Source organism: Bacillus rossius, chromosome 1 (genome assembly GCF_032445375.1).
Source record: "Bacillus rossius redtenbacheri isolate Brsri chromosome 1, Brsri_v3, whole genome shotgun sequence".
Taxonomy (NCBI): Eukaryota; Metazoa; Arthropoda; class Insecta; order Phasmatodea; family Bacillidae; genus Bacillus; species Bacillus rossius.
Genome location: NC_086330.1, coordinates 102791258 through 102815645, shown reverse-complemented (window position 1 = coordinate 102815645; position 24388 = coordinate 102791258). Strand labels below are relative to the sequence as shown.

The 24388-nt window shown below is 33.2% G+C and overlaps 1 protein-coding gene across 1 annotated transcript in view; it reads right to left on the bottom strand.

Annotated features, from left to right (window-relative positions):
• LOC134541013 (large ribosomal subunit protein eL28) overlaps window positions 1-24388 on the bottom strand; it is a 42043-nt gene that overhangs the window by 10853 nt on the left and 6802 nt on the right. Inside the window, exon 3 of the mRNA XM_063384142.1 lies at window positions 475-603. Within this exon, the coding sequence (XP_063240212.1) occupies window positions 475-603 (129 nt within the window). The remainder of the gene's footprint in view (window positions 1-474; window positions 604-24388) is intronic.

Below are 24388 nucleotides of genomic sequence, written 5' to 3'. Positions count from 1 at the left end.
AAGGTCACTAACAGCGTTTGTTACCTTTTAATGTGTATTCTCCGCATATGTAGCCAAACACATCAGGACGATTTACACAACTTATTCTACTGGAACTTATTTTTTATCAACTTCGTTCTATCCTGCACGGCTAAAACTCACAAACTGACCTCAAATTTAGTTGAAGCGTTGAAATGAAGGATGGGATTCCCATCCTGGGGTATCTCTGTGACCAAGTGGCTTGAGTCAAGCAGGCAGTTTTCCTTCCTTTTTCACACTTATCTCAAAAAGTAGAGCTGGTAGAAAAAAACTAATTTCACATTTAGATTCAGCACCCCAAATATAGCTAAATTCATTTCCAAAATCCTAGGCACCACAAAAAAAAATTTTCTTGTTGGCCTGTGTAATCAAACCATTGCTCATTTACATTATCTAGAATATGTTTACCCATAACAACAACTTAGCATACAAAAACACCAGTGACAAGTGACTCACAGTGGCCTTCTTCCTCTTGTATTCGACAGTGAAGCCCTTGTTGTCGGGAGCAGCTACTATTCCAACACTCCTTTTATGAATGAGCCCATTATACTTGTAGGCACTCAAGTTGACCAGGTTGTTTGGTTCCTAAATCAAACCACAATTATTAAAATAATGATAATTGCAAATAGTTACACAAAAATATATTTCTGTATTTTAAATGCTTGTTTGTCAGCAAAGATAAGTAATAAAATCATACTTCAATAAAACAATAAAAATCATATATCATTAAAACAAATTTGTCTACTGTAGCAAATCCAAGAGTAGATTCAAGGAGTTACCAATGAAGTTCCCCTAACCACAACTTTACACGAGATAAAATTGTCTTTTCTGAAGGGAAAAAAAGGTGGATAAAACACTTTGTAATACTGTACTCAAAACTGGCTGGCCAAATCCCAGCCTTTACATACAGAAAACAAGGCAGCAATGTAACTGAACATCAAAATAAAACTTATAATTAGTGAGTAGTGTGGTTATAAAAAGTGACAGTGTTAAAAATTTTAATATTTTAGTTCTGCAAATTTTGAGTTGCTAATAATCTGATGTTGACATTTCTTTTACCAGTAATTTTAGCAAAACAAAAATAATCAACATTTAAATGGCCTTTTCATTAAATGTTTAATTTACATGAGCCAATTTTGAAAATAGGGTATAGCCTGCTTCTTGAAAACATATTCTAATTAGGTGTACACCAGGATATTTGCTTTCTAATTAAAACAAAATTTTTTAATTTTATATTCGCAAAATGCTAGATATGAATAATGTTACAAGGATGTTTATAGTAAGGTAGAAATAAAAGTTAGTTACTTTAACAGACCATTCAATTTTTATATTTTTAAATACTCTTTTGCAAAAGTTAAACCCATAAATTATATGTTATAATAATTAAGTTCCTGCATTTTACAAAGGTTTTGCTCAGCACCTACTATATACTTACTGATAATGCATTCTAAATCATCTTACTTTCATAATTTTCAACTGAAAGCTGTTCTCACTAGCGTGTTTTTAAATGCAGCATGCAGTACAAAATTATACTTTTACAAACATATTCTAAACATGAGTTAGCTTGAATATCTAAAATCCATGATCAGCCTTTACTTGTGATAGTATGACTTTGGAATATGAAACTTCTAGTCCCAATACTTGTTATTTTGAATAGGTTTAAGGCCAGTTATGTTTAAAATGAATTTTGTCCAGTCCTTAACACGGTTTCAAAATATTCCAATAAGTCTGAAACACATAATATGTTTAAGTATTATATATTTAAAAAAAGTACCTACTTATAATATACACACATTTTGCACACTAGAAGAAGAATAATTTAAAAAAATTTCAAGTATTTAAATTACGATGACATATTTGAACCCTTCATTCTTCTTGTTATGCTCCTGGACTATTCACAAACTACACAAAACTTATAATTGGTGGAGAATATTATTAAACGAAGACATGGATGATCCTATGACAAGTGGTGCCAATTCCCACCTCAGTTTAATTCAAGAGTAGTAGATGCATAAATCTAGAAACTCTAAAAACTAGGTCACGGTTATATTTCAAATTTCAATAATTACTAGAAATAATTAGATGTTATGCACAAGCATTTGTATTGGTTAGGTAAAGATTGCGGCATTGCAAGCCACTGCCCTTCCCATATTTTCAGGATATTTTTGAGAGGTAATGTTTGTTTACAAGCAGTATATCAACTGATTATGTAGATTCAGTCATGGTGACCTAGCGCTGTATTTGTATTTTATTTTCTTGAATATTTTTATAATCGTCTCATATTTAATTATTTTTTTTAGAAAAGCCTTTTAACTAAATTTTTACTATTTCCACAAAGTTGACTAGGTTATTATTTATATTAGGCCTGATTTGCAGTATGTTATTTCATTCAAATGTTATTTTTATAACTATTTTTTTATGTGTGTATTGCAATATGAGTTTGTAACATTTCTATAACACGGGGCACGGTTTTGGTAAAATAAAAGATGAAAGACAGGTGCGTGACATGGTGGCACTAATTTCCCAGACAGTTGATCAGTTACCAAGACATCATGGTGCTTCCTGTATATATTTTTATGATGGGAAAATGGCAGGCGTTAGCTCTCATGGGAAGTGTTCCAGGTTTAGTGCCACCCAATAAGAAGTGAAATTTGAAATTGTATGTTTGTTTTTTTACAGAAAAACGTCAATGCGAGGGTAATGTATTTTGTGTAATGATGTGTCCTTGTACTTAAGAGATGTGTGGTGATTGGTTGGTGAGGTCACGTCGCTACATCTTCCCTGCATGGCTAGAGGCACTAACGTAGCCTCATCAAACATTGTCCAAGTGCTGTGCCCATAGGTTGCGCCGTTTGGCTGCTCAAAAACCAAGTTTATTAGCAAACGGAGGTGGACATTTCAAACTCTCAGATCAGGACAGTGTTGCAAGTAATGTAATAATTACGTAGGTCCAGGATGGCCAGTGGGTCCACCGGGATGTAGTTTCTTTTGTCATACTCATACGATGATGTTGCTAGGGACATTCTATCGTGAAGGCACAAGCCTGTGAGGCGCGATCGGCAAAAGTGAGTGAGTTTTCCTTTGGTCACATCTTGTAATTAAGAAGAATAATTTTTAATTTATTTTAAACTCTTTTATTTAAATATAACCATAAACTGTTTTGAGTAATCAACAGTCATAGGCAGAATTTTACAACAAACTACCTGGCAACATTCGATGAAATATTTATAAAGTGTTTTTATGTATGTGCAAGGAACCAGGAACCATTGTCATCTTAGGCACAATTGTGACTTGTCAAAAGATCTTTTTTATAAAAAAAGTAGTAAGCTAAGTTAAGTCAGTTGAACTAACATGTTAATTACGTTGCACTGTAAAGTACGTACTGGATTTATGGTTTTCCATATTTTAAGTCTCTAGAACAGTGTCTCAAAGACAGACAAGTGTGAGACACACTGGTGGCTGCCCCATGAGACACAGTTATTTTTCAGGTTATTTCTTATAATTGTGATCTGGAACATCCAGCACGTAGGTGTGAGACTGAGCAGCTAGGAATTCATGTAGAGTATAATGTTGACTGATGCTCAGAGGTGATGTGTAGGTTCAGAAACTCATGGAAATTCTGTTATACTATTTAAAGATGCTAACCCTGAAACTGGAGGGTATGATTTCCCTCCTTAAAAGGTAATGTTTGTTGTAATTGGTCAGCTGCCTTACCCCTGTTCATTTTTGTACATTAAAAATTTGCACTTAAGAATATAACTATTCTGGGTTCCTGGCCGGGCAACCTGGAATGAAATAAATCCTACCAAGAATGTCATACATTATGAATTGGAAATAAACATAATGGCTTATTTATACCACTAATCACTACCCAGTAAAACAGTCTTTCACATCAGAAATTTCATGATTACATTACTAACAGACAATTTTTTTCTTCCTACCATTACAGTGTCTTACTGTATTGCAGGAATAAAAAAAACTTGTTACCTTTATGCATAAACAAAGGCATAAATATATTTGTACTCCTTTCCAAATACATAAAGTAAAACCAATAAATACTACACATAGATCTTTAATTTATACCAGTTTTGTATAGCTTTGTGTTCCATACATTCATACTTCCCTGAATTTTACAACTTTTATCCCAGTCCCTTAACAAGTGTAAATAAAGGTGTTTGTTGTATATTTTTAACAGAATATTTTCAAATGCAGCTTACAGAACTAATTATGCTGATATTTAACAACATACTTTTAAGATAGCAGGTCCTATAAATATTGTACTCCTCTGACACACTGACACACACACACAAAAACTCTCTCTTTCACACTATGCATTGATATTAGAGCACTTATACCATTATATCCAAAGTGCAATTTTTTATACAAAATTTTTTTTAGTTATGGGTCAATTCAGATTCAGAAATCTGCTTAGTCCATTAGAATCGAAGGTTACAGAATACAAAGGTTTTGCAGTTAACCTTGATGGAGGCTTTCACTGTTTTTGCAAGCACTTTCAATGCACATAAGAAAACATTATGCTTATTTTTAAAGAGACTTTTAATGAAGTTTATTTGAACAAGTATACTATTTCAAAATAGTATATTCTGTATACAAATATACTATTTTTTGGATGTTGAGTTGGTACATTTTGTTATTGCTGTCAAGCGAATATCATGCTATTTTTAGGACCAATACCAGAATATTCAACCATCCCCAGTTACATATTCAAAATTTTGCAATGTTGAATTTTTTATTGATTTTTTCATAGGCCAGGAGATTATATAGCTAGTTAAATTAGATCAGCCACGCATATCAAGTTGTTATATGCTTTCTTAAATCAGATTTCATAGCTGCATAAAACTGATATTTGGGTGGTATACCAAAGTTGTGTAAATCAGAATAGTAGACTTTACATGTAAATAATGATGGCAACAAAAGCAAATTGAACAAATTTGCTTATAGCAAAATAAAATGTTTTCCAACCTAAAACACTTAATTTAGCCAAAAATTGATATTATGCTACATTCTAGAAGTTTTCAATATTCGATGGTAAGTAAATGAGTTGCAATGTCCATAGAAGGCAGTGTAGTAATGTTAATTTTGCTAAAGAAATATGGCAGTTTCATATGCAAGATAAGGTCTTGAATAACTTAAAAATTACTATAACAGAAACAGCACACAATATTTGCAATTTTATTGGCTTAGAATGTCTGGTTGTTATGTAATCTAGTCTACACTTCATGTATGTTAGTGTTTAAGTACAATTTTTGTCATGCTGAGTTTCAACACACAATTACATATACAATTTACAAAATAATACACTTATAACTAATTTTGTGAGATGATGAAAAAATCTAGTTATATTTGGAACTTATTTAATGTACAATAGTGACATGTGCCAAGTGTATATTTTGCAGAAAATTCATTTCAAGAAGAGCCTCAAGCAAATCTACTTCAATGCAGATCATTTCATTGTATATAATTATGAGAATTAATCAAAGAGATGTCAAATTTCCTAATTTCATTTGTGTCTACAGGTGGACATAATGTATTGCACAAACTTAAAATCATTACTACACCTGATGAAACTAAGGTACTTTGAAAGAATTTACTGAAACAACAGACCAAATTCCAAATCACCCCAGAACTGATGTTTTAAACAAGCACTAGTCGAGATGATATGTTTAGATAACAATTTTTTTTTGTAATTGAAGACCGAGGTTTTGTTTGTTTATGGCTGTATCCGAGTCTAAGTATAATCAATCAACCAGGAATCATCTTTCTAAAAGTCATTCTTTAGGTCAGTGAGAAGATCAAGTTAAAAGTTATGGGCATTGCAGCCAGTAAAATCTGCCAGTAGTATGTATTACTAGACATCTGGTCATCTACTGCAAATGATGACTACCTGAGCATTACTATTAATTTTCTTGATGACACCAACAAAATGCAGAGGCATTTGGCATTATTATATTTTCCTATTAAGTTCTCACAGCTAAAAACACAGTAGCATGTTTTGCAGAGACATTTGAGTTTCATGGTTTGAGACAATGCTCTCAATTTTTGTGCAGCCATGGAAAAGGCAGGTTACGAAGATGTGCCATGTATTACCCATACATTGCAGCTTGTTATAAAAGATAGTGTGTTCTATCAGACAGATGTAAATAATGTGATTGCCATTCTACAGAGAATTGTGGGACATTTGAAGCGCTTTGTAAAAATGAACGCACAACTGAAAGTAGTTCAAGAAACACTGTGACACAAGATGAACCGACAAGGTGGTATAACACCCTCCACTTGTTAAACAGTGTGCTGGAGCAGCAAAACCCACTGACCTAGTTCACTCCTCGCTTGAACCGAACCAATGAAATCTACCTCAACCCTAACTGGTAGACCCTTATTGAAGTAGTCACTGAAATACCCTCCCTATTTGAGAATGCAATACTAGCAGTCACCTACCTACCAAAATGTTAATATTGGATCAATCATTCCAATTATTAATAGTATCAGCAAAACCCAGCAGACTTTAGTCCTGCCAGTGTTTATTTATTTACCTCTACTATCTCAAATCTATAAAGCATTTGAAATGGTATTCAATTTTAACTCACCAAATATTTATCACAGTAATAATCACTATTTGTTGTTACTGAGGATTAAGGACAGTAAAAATCACAATATACCAATTTTCATGGTGATCGGTGGAACGTTTTAGAAGTTAATGCGCTGCAGCGTCATCTAGCAGCGAGTTACAAAAAAATGTATAGCATAAGACTTCTACATGAAAAAACACTTCGATGTGGCAACTTTTATGGCGATCACTCAAACTGTGTCAAAATTTATCAACGTCATACATACATACCAACATCCTATTTTATACATAGAGATTGTGGCTGCACTGAAAGAAACTGGTGCTTTAAAAAAAGTCTAAAATCCGACTTGCTCGCATCTCTCAAAATAAGGCTAGGAAACTTGTGTATTTGTGTATCATATCTGCAACAATTTTGGATCCACGCTTCAAAACAAAAGTACTGTTTTTATTGACGATGCATCACATCTGCTAAAGAATACATTTTATTAAAGATGGAAACTAATGAAACCACATCTAAGTAGAAAAGACAATTTTTTACATTAGTAGTTTGAAACTCAACCGCAGCCAGCAGAGGCATGAAATGTAAAAAATGTATTCTAAACTACCAGAAAATGCAACAAGAAGCCCTAGATTTTAATTTTTAGTTGTACATGAGTTGGAAGTCACATGGTATTATCTTAAACGGAATGCAGTTTAAGTAAGCTGGAACCATTCAAGAATGGTCGTGTGCAACTAAAGCGTTCATAATGGAAGCCCACTTGTCCGCACCCTTCAGCACAAAATCATGAATTACGCTGCTGAATGAAATAGTTTCAAATAAAGATAGAAATTGCATAAATTTATAACACTGAAATATAACAATTACTTTTACTGAGTAATAATTCTGCTAGGAATGTTAGCTCCGTTTGAAATCTACGATATGTCACTCGCAAATATAACCCATTCTTATGGGCCTAAACCAATTCATGTTGTGTGATGAACATTTTTATAATATCATAAATATATTTAACCTTATGCGAGCTCTATTCTTTCTCTTATAAGCTGAATAAAATCTAACATGTAGGCCTAAGTTAATTTTGGTAATAGATAGAAATACTGTACCATAAATATATTTTGTCCGTTATTTAAAGATAACAATTCATTAAGCTATTCAGCATTAGTAATAATTCTGCTAACAATGTTGTATAGGAACAATTTGAGAATTATGATGTGATTTCCAAGCATATACTGTGGCATAAACTAATTCTGTTGCGTGACTAACATGTTATTTTTAGAATCAATATATTTCACCTTATACGAGATAAACATCTGTGTTTATTACTCATATGCTGAATAAAATGTGTTGACCTTTTTGGAAATTTTTTAGAGAAGCGGCTTCTGAGTAAAATAAGTAATCAAAATTTTAAAATGGTGTTTGTAGTACTGCTTATTATTCTCTATTACTTTGTAAAGTGGCATTGCTAAATTTTAATAGTTAGATCAGGTATAGAATTGAATGCAATTAACCATGCCTTCAAAATGCTATTCCGTAATATTATTTATAATTTTTATATTTCTAAGTAATTTTAAAAATTACCAGGATTAATTATTATAACATTTATTTTATATAGATTGATTGAAGTATTTATTTTTTTACTCTTGTAAGGTGGCATTGGTTAGATTTGTAGTTTTCTCCTGTGATCCACCCATTGTAAGCATGGAGTTACAAATTATTATTGTAGGTCACATTTGTTAGGCCAGCTATGTAAAATAATGCTGTGAGTCACTGCAATATAAATATATAATTACATTTTTGATACAATACACAAATGTTTGACTGTTAGTGTAAATTGCATTCTGAAGTTGATTCCAGTTTGTAAAATAATAAAAAACAGACATAGTATTATTTTACGTACCTGAACTAACCTGCAAAAGATATCACTGAAAGGATCACACTTAAAGGCTTCTATATGTAAAAATAATTAGGTCTTGAAAACAACACGTGAGAAATCTTTCTTTTTTAAAATTTTAGTTGCAGCATGATGCATAATAATTATAGACACACTGTTTCTAAATTAAAAAAAATAGTGATATAACACAGATTAGCCACAACATGAAAACTAAATTTCTTTGACGCAGATGAGCCACACACATCACGGTGAATTGTATGCTGAAAATTTTAATTCCAGCATGGCAACTCTGTCGAGGGTTGTCTCATTTGTATGCGAGTTCACCATTATAGTTGGCAAACAACTGGAATCCAAGTGTTTCAAACATAGGGCCCCAGTGTTCACTCACCACCAAGAATGCATAAGTGCAGAAGATGAATTGAACACATACCTGCACAAACCTCCTCTATCATCACAGTAAGTGCTGTGCCAGCTTATTAGGAAAAAGCAAGTTTTCATAGGCTACAAAAGTTGGCAAAATGCTAACTAGTGTTTCATCTGCAAATGTCTGTTCTGAATGCTTGTTCAGCACAGAAGGTCTAATATGAGACAAGAAACACATTAGGTTGAATCCAGAGAAAGTTTAAAAGCTAGTTTTTTTCCACCGCCAAAATCAACACTGTAAATTAACTATTGAATACATGTCAGTTAAGTTTGTTTATTTTTATGATTTGGTTAAAAAAAAGGCAACAAAGAAATTTATTAAATGCCAGACTCCATCAGAGGTGGGTAGTGATATTAGAGCTTGTCATCATTTAATCAGACAAGTTTATTATATTCATCATCTGGTAGTCCAACTATTACTGAATATTAAAAATTGTACAACTAGTATTAAAGTTTTGCTATCTATCTCTCATTCATTTATGTTTTAGTGAAAATTTAACACAGGAATGCTATTAAACATCAGACATAGAGGTGGGTGGTGATATAATATTGCTTGTCATCGTTTAACCAGACAAGTTCACTATAGTCGTCATTTGACAGTCCAACTATCACTTAAGTTAATAAAAAAATTCTATAGCCAGCAATGTCTTACAATATAAACATTTTACATTACAGAGTATTACACTTAATATCACTCATCCATTTATGTTTTAGCGAAAAAGCAACAAAGGAATGTTATGAAATGTCAGACACCATCAGAGGTGGGTAGTGATATAATAGCTTGTCATCATTTAATCAGACAAGTTTATTAAATTCATCATTTGGTAGTCCAACTGTGGTGTAGGTTCCCCTACAGCTGCTAACTTGGTAACTATTTCAACAATTTTTTCTCTCCTAATAAACCTTAATTTATACTTATGAAACATTTTTGTGGAATTCTGAAGTTGGCAATGAGTTTGAATAGAAAAGACCAAAACTTATCACATTTAAAATTGTTATCTTTAATTTTTAGTCTTTAGTTTGAATTAGTCTAAGGGTTTTAGTGGTAGTATTAAATGTATGATATTTATTCAGAAGTGTGGTCGTAGCAGCTTTTATATTTTTTTTTACATGTGCTAGCATAAAACATTTTAATGTGTGGTTTGTCTACGTGGGACAATAGCACGCCGTTGGAGAAGAGAAGGGGAAGTGTGTGTAAAGAGTCAGCTGTGAAACCTTGACGCAGGCGGTCACAGACTGTGAGCTTGTCAATGCGGGCCGCACAATGTTTCATAACTGCGGTGAAATACTGACCGGTGGTTTGCAGTGTTTCTACTAATTTCAATTAATTTTGCACATCACAGGAATGCAAAATTTTGAGCTGTTTTGCAAAGGAACAATGACTGGTAGCTGCTGAAAAGAGTCCGCCATGAGTCAACATGACTTGCTGGGCAAGTTTGTGCCTGGTTTGCCCACAAAATTTGAGTGAGCCATTTATACAGGAAATGCACGCATTTACAGCACCGCTACTTCGAACCCCGCTATTCTGAACAGAGTAATTAAATTGAAAAGACGTTCGTGAAAAAATGTACATCTATTGTTATAAAAAGAAATTAAATAGACATATATAGAGCCAAGCTTGATGAATACACCTGAAACCAAATTGGAACGAAAGCTGGTTACTTACAACATATGTCGGCTCTGTTTACGTATACAATTCTGCAGAATCAATTTTATTCATGGCTAAAAACAAAAAGTAACTAATTTTCACACACTTAAGAAGTAAAGTCAGTGATTTTTTTTTTGACAAAGAGCACTGAATCGACTTTAGGATGCAATGTTCCACCATTGCTGCATTAACACATCATTTGGTGTTGATGAAGTGTGTTGCTCGACGTAGCGTAAGGCAAGGTTAAGAGCTTTTTTCACATGTGTGCAATATGAGTTCTGTTTAAACATTCACCTCCTCCTCGCTTTCCTCCGAATCGATCTGAGCTGATGAGCTCTGCTCTATTGCTACAATGTCTTTGTCTCCGTACTCCTGGTGGCCATTGCCGCCCAGTCCACTCCTCAACACAGCTTTCTTCTGAGTCTTCACAGCCAGGGATTTTTTCACTAGTGGAAGATCACAGTCTTTTACTGGTGTAAAAGTTGTTTCAACAAATTCCAATGTAGGCCAGAGATTTTTGTAATGTGCCTTTAGTGGTGTTAACCCATGCTTCAGCCACCCAGTAAATCACATCTTTTACTGTTATTTTCGAAGTTTTTGCAGGATTGCAAGTTCATTTTCATCCTCTTCAAGTAAGGTGCAAAGTAACATTTTTCTGTATTTCTGTTTAATGGCCTGCAACACACCCTGGTCCAAAGGCTGAAGGATTCAAGTTACATTGGGTGGCAGAAATACTGCTTTGATGTCTCCACAAACAAGTTTCATTTCTTATGGGTGGGACGGAGCATTGTCTATAAACAGCAAAGCACGATTAGGTAATCCATTTTCTCTATTGACAAGTCTTTAAGTACACATTGATGCTAGAATCATTCCTTGAACAAGTTGCATTCCATCCAAGTTTTTTTTTCATACAAACACAGGAAGTGAGTTTATGTTAATGTTTTTGAAAGCTTGTGGTTTCACCGATTTGCCTATTACCATCAGCGAAAGTTTGTTTGTTGCCGAGGTGTTGCTCCAGGCTAAGACAGTTAGACGTTGTTTGTCCATTTTAAACCCTGGGGCAGATTTCTCTTCTTGAGAAGCAAGACTTTTGGTTGGCAAAGCCTTAAAATTCAGTCCGGTTTCATCCTCACTGTACACTTGCTGTGGTGATCAGTTTTGGGAAGAAACAAGTTCTTTTAGGTAACTGGCAGCTGCTTCGTTGTCGGTTGACAGCTACTCCCCAGCAATCGTGAGCTGTATAATTCCATGTCTTTTCTTCCAACAATCCATAAAACCACAGGTAGTTGAAAATGATGGGTCACCATTGATAAGCTTGTTTAGTTGAAGCACCTTTTCTTTTACCAAAAGACCAGAAATGGGGATTCCTTTCTGTCTTTCTTGAGTGAACCACAAGAATAAGGCCTCACCAAATTTTTCATATGAAGACAGTCTTTTATTGCCATTTTTCAAGAATTTATTTTTTTCACTTGAAGCAGAACAAAACTGCTCAATTTTAATGCAACTTTTTTTCAGTCCTAATCATCACTTTCCTGACACCATATTTGAGTAATAATTTAGTAGCATTTTCTCCATTGTCCAGTCTTTTTAACACTGCAAGTTTTTTTTTGAAGTACACAAAGAACGAGTTCATTTAATTGCCATGTTTAATCTTTAACAGCTGATGTCAAGGACTGCGAACATAAATAAAAAAAAGGCTCAGTGACTCGGTAAAGTAACTAGACACTCACGGAACAAAGCTTTCCAATAAATTTGCAATAAGCGCACACAGTTCATTAAACTCCAATAGAGTAAACACTGACCTAGATACAACTAGACAGTGTGCTCAGTGCAGTGAGTCATATGTTTGGAACACGGGAGGGAGAGGGATAGGTAGGGCGTCTGCACTATGAGTCGTCGAAGGTCACTACCATTCCCTTCCGACTTTCACTAAACCTGTTCACAAGCCGATCAACGCTGTATAAAGGAGGGTTTTGCAAATATTCGAAATTTCCGAATTCGAGTTAGAATTTTTTGATATTCGATTCGTCAATTCGAATCAAATTCATTTTACAATAATTTGACTTGCAAAATCTGGCCCGGATACACTAATATAAGACCCCCCCTCTCCAGGTTTAAAAGAAATGTAAATGGACAATTACATATTCCACTTACGAAAATTATACAGCGAAACCCCTTATTTATGTTACCGTTATTTGAACCATTTTAATTCTGTCCCGTTTTAACCTCATTTGATGTAATGCAATAAATTCCCGTCGTTTACAACGCGCCTATTGCTTTACGCATTTACGCCGTTCGTTCTGATAAAACTGCTTACTAACTTAATTAATCCTACTACAAAGTAATCTGATGTGTAAATCGTGTTTTAAAGACGTTTTTAAAAGTTATAAACTTTCATCTTTAACGTCTCGGGAGTCGCTTTATACTGCTTATAAAAACGTAAGCAGCGCCAGTTTGGTTGTGTTGATTCCTGTATTCCTGTATAGAGTGTGCGCACGTAGTCGAAGATTGATATCGATAGCGCGCAGACTGCATGCACGCGCGCGCTCTGTCAGGAACCGAGTTAACCCGCACGATCATCATGCATATAGTTACAAATCACATTCTTGTTACAGGTTTATTTTCTTTACGTTGAATAAAATGGTTTTATTGCATCACTCATTAATTTAAATTATTTGGTGTGCTTTCGCAGTCTACTTTTTGAATAAACGTACTTTCCATGAATAGGTTTTGTTTTTATGGATTACTTTACTTTTTTTTTGTATAATAGTAGCACCCACGGTCTCACCCCTAATTTTCAAACTTGATTTTAGAATAAAATGTGCGATGCTTAAGCGATAAAAACGATACATTTGTTATTTTTTTTGTACAACTTCCTTATGCTGTGATATTTTTATTAATATTTTTATCCTTGAAAGTCCAACATGCTAAATAAGGTAAGCTGTTGATACGTTAAGATGGTATGTTAAAATATTTTAATGATCTATGTTATTTTAATATATTCTCAAATCCTATTCGAACTGAAAAATCACAATTCGCAGATGTCTAGTATAAAGCTGACACTAGCAGATGTACCCGCATATATTTACGCCATAAGTCAATATGTTGATATTATTCATGAAATCCGCCTATCCCGAATTTCCGCTAAACCGACCAGTGTTCTGTCCCAATTACTTCAGAATAGTGGGACTCTACTGTACTCGGGATGTTTTATCAATTTTGCAAGTAAGGGCTGCCCCGCCCCTGCTATGAGGCACACACTGCTTAGACTTTTAAACGGCTAGTTCATCGCAACTAGATATACTTGCATCTATTTGCTTTTGTCTCCACGTTAAACTGTTCACTCAAATCGGTGCTGCTGAGCTAGTTTTCAAAAAAATGCCTCTGAGTATTTTTGGTACTAAGTTTATAAACTATTTTCTGAAAATATCTTGAATATTTTGGAGAACAAGTTATAAGTTAGTCAGATGAGAAAGACTGCACGATTTAAATTGCCTTCTACATCACACACATATAATAAACTGATTTAAACTATATTTTTAATTTACACTTACATTGTCATAATAATTGTAACTTAAATAGTATTTTTTGTGCACCATATTTAATTGTATTTATTGTTGCATCAACATCAACTATAGTTTAAATCAACATTATCTGTAAATATTGCTTTAGGCCATTATATTTTTTATAATAATTTTAAGAGGTATAAATATAAGCAGTTCATTGATTTGTGTGTTATTGTTTGTAATAGTGATTTGATTTCTTTTTCGCTACAATTAAATGAACAAACATTAACTCCGATTTTTTTTACTATTGTCTACTACTGCCTCTTAAATCTTTTGTTTACTCTCTGCTAGTTTATTTGTGAGTTAAAGACTGTTTTGTTATGGCTAACACCCATTTGGTGTCAGAGCAGGTATAGGTATTTATGTGGCTAAGAGTTGAATTTTTTACATGTTTACAATGCCGTTAAATGAAAGATGCTGTTCGTGGCAGGGTGTGCAACGCTGAGGTGCAGAAATTTTAAACAATGTTTAGCACATTTTTTGTTAGAGAGGCACACAGATGTTAACCAGCTCTCTGACCAGAGAATCACAAAACAGTAATTGTAAGAAAAGTCTCTGTAGCCAATAGGAAGGCAACTTTTCCAGGGAAATTTCCAGTTTGTACTTTTTTTATTACTGTCTGGCTAGTCATCGCTCGGACATTGCCACGTGAAGTGCTGGTCGGTGGCTCACGATTCTAACATTTGAATATGAGTGAAGACTAATTTAACAGCCTTGTCGATAATAAACATTTGTTAAACATGTTACTTTAAATTTTGTTGACCACATTTGTCAGCAAGAGCCCATAACAGGCCAGTGTCAGTTGTGTCCCTAGAACAGTAAGTTTTCCTCTGTCATATTGTGTGTTCAATTGAGAGCAGGATATTTTATTAATTTCACATTCTTCTCGTGCAGAACGAGTTGCCATTAGCGGTGATGATTTTGTATATTCGTGGACAGTGGGAAAAAATATTTTGGTAAGGAAAAATCTACAATATTTAGCTATAAACACATATTTGAATCATCACTACAATTTCAGTCATAATTTTCACAACTTTCCTCAATGAAAAGTCTCAAACAAATGCAAGACCCTATAATTTATGCAAGTGCTCTATGTATAAGCAATTCAGGCCACACCTAGCGGGTGGGGTCTGGATTGTTACAAACTTGCAATGTCTAATAATATAAAAGTTTTACATTATAAAGTATTATACTTAAAATCACTCACCCATTTATATTTTAGTGAAAAACTCACAAAGGAATGTTAATAAATTGCAGACACCATCAGAGGTGGGTAGTGATATTATAGCTTGTCATCATTTAATCAGACAAGTTTATTATGTTCATCATCTGGTAGTCTAACTATTACTAAATTTTAAAAATCCTACAACTAGCAATGTTTTACATTATAGAGTATTTTACATAGTATCACTCACACATTTGTTTTTTATGGAAAAAATAACAAAAGAATGTTATTAAATGTAGGACACCATCAGAGGTGGGTAGTGATATTATAGCTTGTCATCAATTAATCAGAAAATTTTATTATGCTCATCATTTGGTAGTCCAACTATCTTAAGTTTAAAGAATCCTACAACTTGCAATGTCTTACAATATAAAACTAAGTTTTACATTATAAAGTATAATAAAGTAATACGCTAAACTTGTGCAATAGTGTGACCCAGGGATAACAGTTTTAAGTCGAAATTGCGCAGTCTGGTACAGTTTTGCTTAATTGGGACCAGAATCTAAAGAAAACAATTATTTAGAAAAAAAGTGTAATAAAATCTAAGATAATACAACATTTCACAATATTATGAATTGCAAAAAACATAAAGACACATTTTCTGTAGAAGGCTTTATAAAATCTGAGTCACCTAACGGATCAAAGATTTTTTATTCTCATGACAATTTCCTCATTGCACACTATGCAATAATTTTTTATTCCGTATTTTGTAGCATAAATACGCTCTTTGTTGAGCCTGATATCCAAAATTTGTAACTTTTTTTCAATTGAACTGAGGCTTTCTGTCAATTTTACAACTGCCATTTGATCTAATTGAACTGGGTCTAAAGAATCAGGTTCTTAATGTCTTGCTCTTGCTTATGCTTTTCTATAAGCTCATCGATTGTCAGCCTCTGATTGTGTAAATCCAGGAGGTCTTGAGTCATCACTATCCACTTCTAAAATTATCTGGCAAGTTTGAAAACTTCTTCAATCACATTACTATTTTCATCAGGCACTGGCATTGATACCACCTGAATTTCAGCGGTGGGGAAAAAAAAAAAAAAAAAACCCAATAAAACATTGAATTGTTTCCAAAAGTCTTTAACGGAGAGCTTATTGTTTTGGTCCATTAGGTGAAGCTTGCTGGTTGTATTTGAAGGCAAAAATACAATTTTCACATGTGTATCGAAATTAAAGTAGCAGGAGGATGACCTGGTGCGTTGTCGATCAATAGCATCACACATTATATGTGTTTTGTATAGATTGGCAATAACGTTCAACTTCAGGTATGAAGTAATAACCAAACCAGTCCTCACAAAGGGAAGCTGTCACCCAAGCTTAATGCTTAATGATCCAACTTCCCAATCACATGCAAGCCAGCTTTAGATTTTTTTTTTAATGCTCTTGGATTTTCTGAGTGATAACTTAAGAGCAGATTTAACAATCGCCAGTTGAATTTGCACCAAACATCACTGTCAATCAATCTTTGGCTGCCTTAAAACGTGGGAAGGTTCTCTCTTCACGCACTACTAAGTTTTTCTACTCATCCAGAACAGACCAGTCTCATACAAGTTGAATATGGTTTGGCTGGTATAGCTCTGCTTTGAGTTTCTCAGGATAGAGACATGCAGCTTCTTTCGTCAGCACTTGTCACCTGTACACTTTCTACACTGATATTCCAATTAAAGTGAATTTTAAATTGGCTAAATCAACCGTTAATAGCTTTAAACATTTCAACTTTAGCCACCTCCCCAATTTCTTCTTCAAGACACCATGTTCTGAACAACAGGATAATTTTTCACACTTACTTGATTAACACACCATAATTTTAACATTGTTTCCATCTCAGTGAAGAGAATTTTTTCTTTACCTTTTACAATTGTTTTGTCGATTCCGGTAAATCAAACTTCCTTACCAATTCACAAATTTTTATTTTTGCATCAAAGTTTTGATAATGTTAATTATACATTCCAAAGATGTTTATCTTTTCTTGTTTGCTGCAGAAGAATTACTTCTACTTAGTTTGTAAGACATAGTAGAGTATCTGTAGATATAACGAACATATAAATAACATAAACAAATAATTTATATCTATGTGTTGATTCCACGTGAAACATGTATGAACATGTTGTATGTTGAACAATAGTGTGGATGAACTGGAGAATAGTGTCGTTAAAACAAAAAATTAAAAAAATCTATGTGGTTTTAAATTCTTATAACTCTGGAATTGCGTAAGACGGGGTAGAGTAAGTCGAGGTATTACTGTACTTCATATCACTCTACCATTTATGTAACAAAGGAATGTTATTAAATGTCGGACACCATCAGAGGTGGGTAGTGATATTATAGCTTGTCATCAATTAATCAGACAAGTTTATTTTACTCATCATTTGGTAGTCCAACTATCACCAAGGTTTAAAGAATCCTACAAGTAGCAATGTCTTACAATATAAAAGTTATACTTATTACCACTATTTATTACTCTTGACTGATGACTCACTATGAATGTAAGTTTCAATTCAAAATGGTGGGCTAGATATTTAAGAAAAAGTTAACCAAATTGATTGTTCAAAGTCTATGTTTAAATGAAAACACTTGCATCATGTTAATTAATTCTGAATCCACAGCCTAATGTTTTCAAGAAATTTGACAAAGAAAACATATTAAGTAAGGGCAGGGTTGGAAAAAAAAAAAGATATTTTAAAAAACCAAACAACCTGTTTAATTTGCTTTAAACCAGGTTTTTTTTAAATTACATTAGTAGTTATTTTAGTTATCAGCATGTTCAAATGAAAGCCATACATCATCCCACTTTCTGACTTGATGCAAGCTTTTGGACATACGCCATTGCTAAGCACATGTATGTCTGTAGAAGAAAACTACAAAAAACACAAAAGACAAAAAACACAAACTAAGCAAAAAATTGCTGTTGTCAACAGGATACAAACACCACATAATATTCCATAACAGGAATATGGTCAACAAAGAAAAATGGACTAACAGAACGAAAAAAAAAACCCCCACAAATGATGACAGCACAAAAATATTGAACCAAAAAAATAAAATAAAATTCAGCACAACAGTTGAAACGAGACAAAAACACAGCAAAACGAAAAGACGAAACAAACACAATAGTTTTACAAAAACAGAAGAATACAAGAAGTTAAAAAGTTGGTAGATGCTTGCATTGCCTTAGCTCTCTTTTTTTTGTGAGTGTGTGTGTGTGCATACACACACACGCACACAAGTTCTGGGTATAATGAATTAAAAACAAGAGCAATTTTACTAAACAAATTAATGTTGACCAAAAATAGCAAAAATAAACCTATTAAAAAAAAACTATTCACTGAAAATTTTTATACACATTTTAATGTTCTGCATAGAAACAAAGTAAGTATATTAATAATATAAAGTGAAAAAATTATTATTATTTTTACATGGAATAACCCAAACACTACTGCTAATAACTAATAACCAGCAATTTGTAAAAAGATACAGTAAATTGTCAATTATCTTGTTTTTTGGGTTTATCAGTCTTTCAATTTACTAAATGACCATGAACTAGCAAATTGTGTGAAGGCATCTTCAACATGTATCACGACAGGCTCTAATGACACCAACAGCTTTTTCTCAAGCTATTTATTTCCCACCCTTGTCATGCCGAACACTGAAACCACAGCTCCGCAAGATGCACACGTATTGTTGCATCCATTTTTTATTACTGGAAACCATCTGTTGTTAAGTGCCTTGAAGTTCTACTTATCTGTTGCATTCCTCCAGCTTGACAAGTTAGTCTGTGTGCTAGTTTTGTAAGGACAAGGAACTGAGAAGAAAGTATAACTTGCCACAGAGGGGTAGAAAAATTAAATACAAAGAAGGAGGGGAGAGGAGAGGACGACAGCCGCCACTTCAGCAGACGGAGAAAGACCACATGGCGACACAGTGCCAGAATTTTTACGTTCCAATAAGCAGAAACCGCACAGACTTCACTTGTGCTCAGAATTCTACACAAGACAAATATAAAGTGAAACCCAAATTTGATAATCTGTGAAACAGATTATCTGGGTTTTCTTACAGTATTTCAATTATCTTGTTAATCAGTAGGTCCCAATTAACATTGATAATAATCAGGAGTTTAATGTACTAAATAATGAAAGCATTTTTGGAAAAAAACTATGAAGATGAATCTCATATTGAAAACAGCACTGAGCAATTTTTATCACTACAAAAACCATTGCAATAAACATTTACTTTAATGAAAAAACCAACAGATGATACATGTACAATTTTTTTTTATAACTATAACAGAACAATCAATTGTGTGTGTATACATTTATAAATATAAATAAAATAAGTTATTAGTTTAGTGGTAAAATGAATCAATTAAGGCTAAGATCCTGAGTTTCTCGCGAGCGGGCACACACGCGTAGTTATCTACGTCCTCAACAGAGCGCACTAGCAATACGGCTGAACGATGTAGCGACGCTTGGTAAAAGGAAGGGGGTGGGAAAGAGGACGCTGTTCTCAGAATTCTTATCGCCCAGCGGGGTGTCATGTTTACGACCGGTCATGGAGAGGGGGGTGGGGAAAGGGTGTACTCTGCCTCGGCTAGTATTAGATTTCCAATCCCTTTGCCTCTCTGTCCATGTCCCTCACACCCACCCAAGAATACTGAATCCTCAACAAAGCGCAAGAGAATAAATATTACTATTTTTGGTACATTTCAGTTAGAGACCCGTACGTAACCGAGTGCAGCCCAAGGTAATTATAATAAATACTAATTTGGTGCACTACACATATACGATATACAAATTGTATGTTTTACTGTGTTGATTATGTGGCCAAAATTATCAGATTTGATCTCTTTTGCAAGAACGTTCGTTCACAGCTAACCACTATATTCAAATAAGTTGACCAGTAATGTAGTTTTCCTGCCCCCGTAAAAAAAAATATATTTAACTGTGTGTGTGTACAACAAAGGTTTTGCGCTTCTACAAATTTTATTTCTTTACGCATTTTGTCACAGGTGTGTGCGTATATGTATTACACAAACAGTTAAACGTTGACCACCTAGTAGCATGACGTTATGTTGCAAAGTGGTATTATTTGCTTTATTTGATATCTGATTAGAACTGTATTTTTCTGTGCAACTATATATACAGGCGAACTTTTTATACTATCGGAGAATTTTTTGTAGCTGAATATCTGTCTTCAAAATATTGCAGGTTATTGCAATAATTTTAGTGTTTTAAATGTATTATGTTTTTAAGTATGTATATATGAGGCTAGAGCTACAAAAATTTTTGGTTTGCTTTTTTAGCTGACCTGCAGCTTGTGGCTTTTGATTACACTTCCTTTTTTATATGTGATGTTTAAAAACGATATTAGTAAATGTCCTGGCATTCGTACTTCTCGTAAAAAACATAATCATATTTTCGAAAATTAAGCTATAATTTAGTAATTTATTATTGCAATATAAATACTTGTGTATGTCAGTCGCGTCTGGTGAAATGAGGAGCTCCTTCACGCTATCCCTACTAGTGACGTCAAGCATCACTGGTAGTTCGTCTTTTATGTATGAACTGGAAGTCAAAGAGGCTCGAAATAAACATCAGTTGTAACTAATAATGATAATAATAATTTAATTCTGAAAGGGCCACATACTCGAAGAATCGCCTTCTCTACGAAATCAAACGTGTTGGAAGTAAAATATCTAAGGAGTAGGCTACACGTCATAGGTTGTATAAGGGAGCTAACCAAAGGATATTTTATCGTGCATACAGATAAAGTGATATTTTAAGAGTAGTAATTACCCCCTCCCCCAACACCACCCACAAACTGATGGATTTATTGACACATCTGTACATAAGAAAACACTGCTCCAGAATCTGCACCTGAATCGTCTTAGTGGGGAAAAGGTGTACATAAATTACAATCACTCAGGTTATACAGAAGGTAATCAACCAGAGTAAGTGATTAGGAGCAAGGAATACTAATGCAATAAATATGCAATTGATATAATTTAATGATAATTTTTACTCACGTTTTAGAAGTTGATATTGCTGAATAGCAAATTTAAATTTTAAAATATTGTAACAATGAAAAATTGCGAACCAATAAATATTTTTTGCTTAGTGTATCATTTGATTATGTCTTAAGACAAATGGAAACTAGATATTATGAGTACGAAATATTTGTTTAAGTAATTAAATTTACATAATAAAATACTTACATTTATACAAAATACAAATCTTTTTCTTAGATATACAAGTATAACTAGAATTCATTTTCGGCCAACGAACATATAGTTATGCTTTGGGCCCTGATAATAATACATAATTACATTTTCACTTTTCACCAAAAGTACCTACATGAGGCACAAAAGTCAACAAATCTTAAACCACAATAAAAATATACCCGGTCTACATTATATTTTAATGCAAACACCAATACAATACTAATTTTAACTGAACATTTTTTGGATATATGCATAATTTTATTAAAATTAATCAGAAAGTAATGCAGCTACATGTTTGCAACCTTGCGTCTTCACTTGCCTTTGACGAATCCGGATAGGTTCAATGTTTAGTCAGCCGAAAAAGATGTTTAGATTTTATTTTTAAACGCATGTGAAATTAGTCCTTTTTTTTTTTAACACTTCATCGCTGTCACGTGAATTTACGGCAACTTACATTAATTTTGTACTTTTGTTTTGTAGTAACGATCGGTAGGCTAAATATGTACATGTATTTGTCAATTAATTTATTTATACCAGTCAAATACAAAATAAATGATATTTATTTTACGACCTCTTAAATTATTTAAATGATATATAAAATATGACCAAACATTTTTCAAATGAAAACGTATTTTCTACTGGAAGTACGTGAGAGTTACAAAGATTCATTTACTTGCGTATTGCATAGCATAATTCACGTCCATTTTTGACAGCCTTGCGACGTCACTTCCAAAGTATCTACAGGCGAATTCGGACACGGCATTATAATCTGCCATTATAGGCTAGAAGACGTGTTCTTACTTTTGCTTGGAGTTTTAAATTATTTTTTTGAAATAATAAAGGCAATTTTAAAGTTTAAATCCATTGCAGAAACAATTACGCAATATATTTAGTGGTTCTCTGCAAGTGTATTTTGTGTTTTATTCTAGTTCGATAATGAAGTCAATCGGAATTTATTGCCTTTTTTTCAGATTTGTTTATACATTAGATGTATATAAATATAAAAAATTATGTAACAGGATGAATCTTAAATGGTTTGAACAGTTATCTATAATGACTTAGTTGGTTTGTTCATTAAAAGCCTTTCTTTTTTACTGTTCAAGTTGGATTCCTTTATAACTCAAAAAAATTATCACGTAACTAAAAAAAATTAATGAAAGAGCTTAGTTCTGTTCGTATGTAGGTGTTAATTTTATGAAAATAATGTAATACAATTTGTTCTCTAGATAAGTAGATTTAGAAGTAAGGCTTCATATTTCAGTCGTTACCATGGTACGACTTCCGGAAAAGTTTTACATATATTTGTTTTTACAGAAGGTACCGGAGCTTGCAGGTTGCGCAGAAAGGAATTGTATTGTTTGTGAGAGTTCTCTGTTGGTAATAACACACATGATATATGTTTGATGTTCTGTTTCCAACTCATCGTTAACTAAATTTTACAGACTGATAATTATCCTTTGATATAAAATCTAAGTTATTACCGGGGTTAAAATATGCTCTCTTGCGTTTAAGAATATTTCGTTTTGTTTGTATGATGTTTGAGTCACCCACAAAGATAATGAGATAGTTATTTTATACTGCTTCTTTCGCGGTTTTTTTAATTTTAGTCTTGACAATGGGGAATGAATTATTCAGGCTGTGATAAATAGATAGATTATGCTTTATATCATTAAGATCAAACTCTTCTATTTTTGTGCATTTGATAGTATTCCTAGTTTAGTTCATTTATCCAACAATATATTTAAACAATCCAGGCCTTAGATGCTTATAAAAAAAACTCAATTGATTCATAATCAGTTGCCGTGTATAGATTTATTTTGTAGAAAATAAGCAGTATGTGTTTTAGTACTTAAGAGTTAATGTAAAACCATGTATTAAATTTAAAAGTATGTTGTGCTTTTCATACTTAAAATTATCATACAATGATCAAATATTTATTGATATAAGTAAGGACACCTGTATTTCGCGAATACATCTCGTGTCAGGCTATTTCACACATAACTGTAGCTTTTTCCTTAGAGGTTTGGCGAATTGCAGGCGTGCAGCAGTACGGTAACTAAGTCCTCATTGGCCCCGTCGAGTGCGGGAAAACAGCCTTCACCGACCACAGCCAATAATTACAAGAAAAATCTACAGTGTTTTGTAAAATACCTTGACACGAAATGTATTCGCGAAATACAGATGTCCCTAGATATAAGACGTAATTGATCTCGGACGATAATTTTCTTTACTGGTATTATCACCTTTCTTATGCAGGAGAATAGTTTTTTGTAGTCTTGTGATACCCATTCTGAACGAATTCCAATAATGGAATATGTGTTTATTATAATAAATGGAGAAGTGTATATACTATTAGCAAATGAATCATTAAAAATATGAAAAGAAATTATAAAAAATTACAAATTAATCTACTGCACATAAATCACAGATTTTAAAAAGCCAAATTACTATAATATTCAAAATATTACAGAGCGTGCCATGTAGAAAACACGGACGCATATTGTTGTCTAAATGAAATAAATAAAATACAAGTCTGCGGCTTTAAAAACCAAAGAAATAAAATGTTTCATAATATTCAACGCTTATAAGGGTACAACCATTCATTACACTGATATGACATAGTTTTTCAGTACATCATACTGATTCCAAACCAGACACACATATATAAATAATTTGTGTTACACTTCAATTAATTTGGCCATGATTTAAACCTGATAAATAAACAATGCAAACAAGCGGAACAGTACAGAGTATCTTCAAATAAAATCTGGGCCAAAATTAATCAATATTTTAGTGCTCAATACAATTCGAAG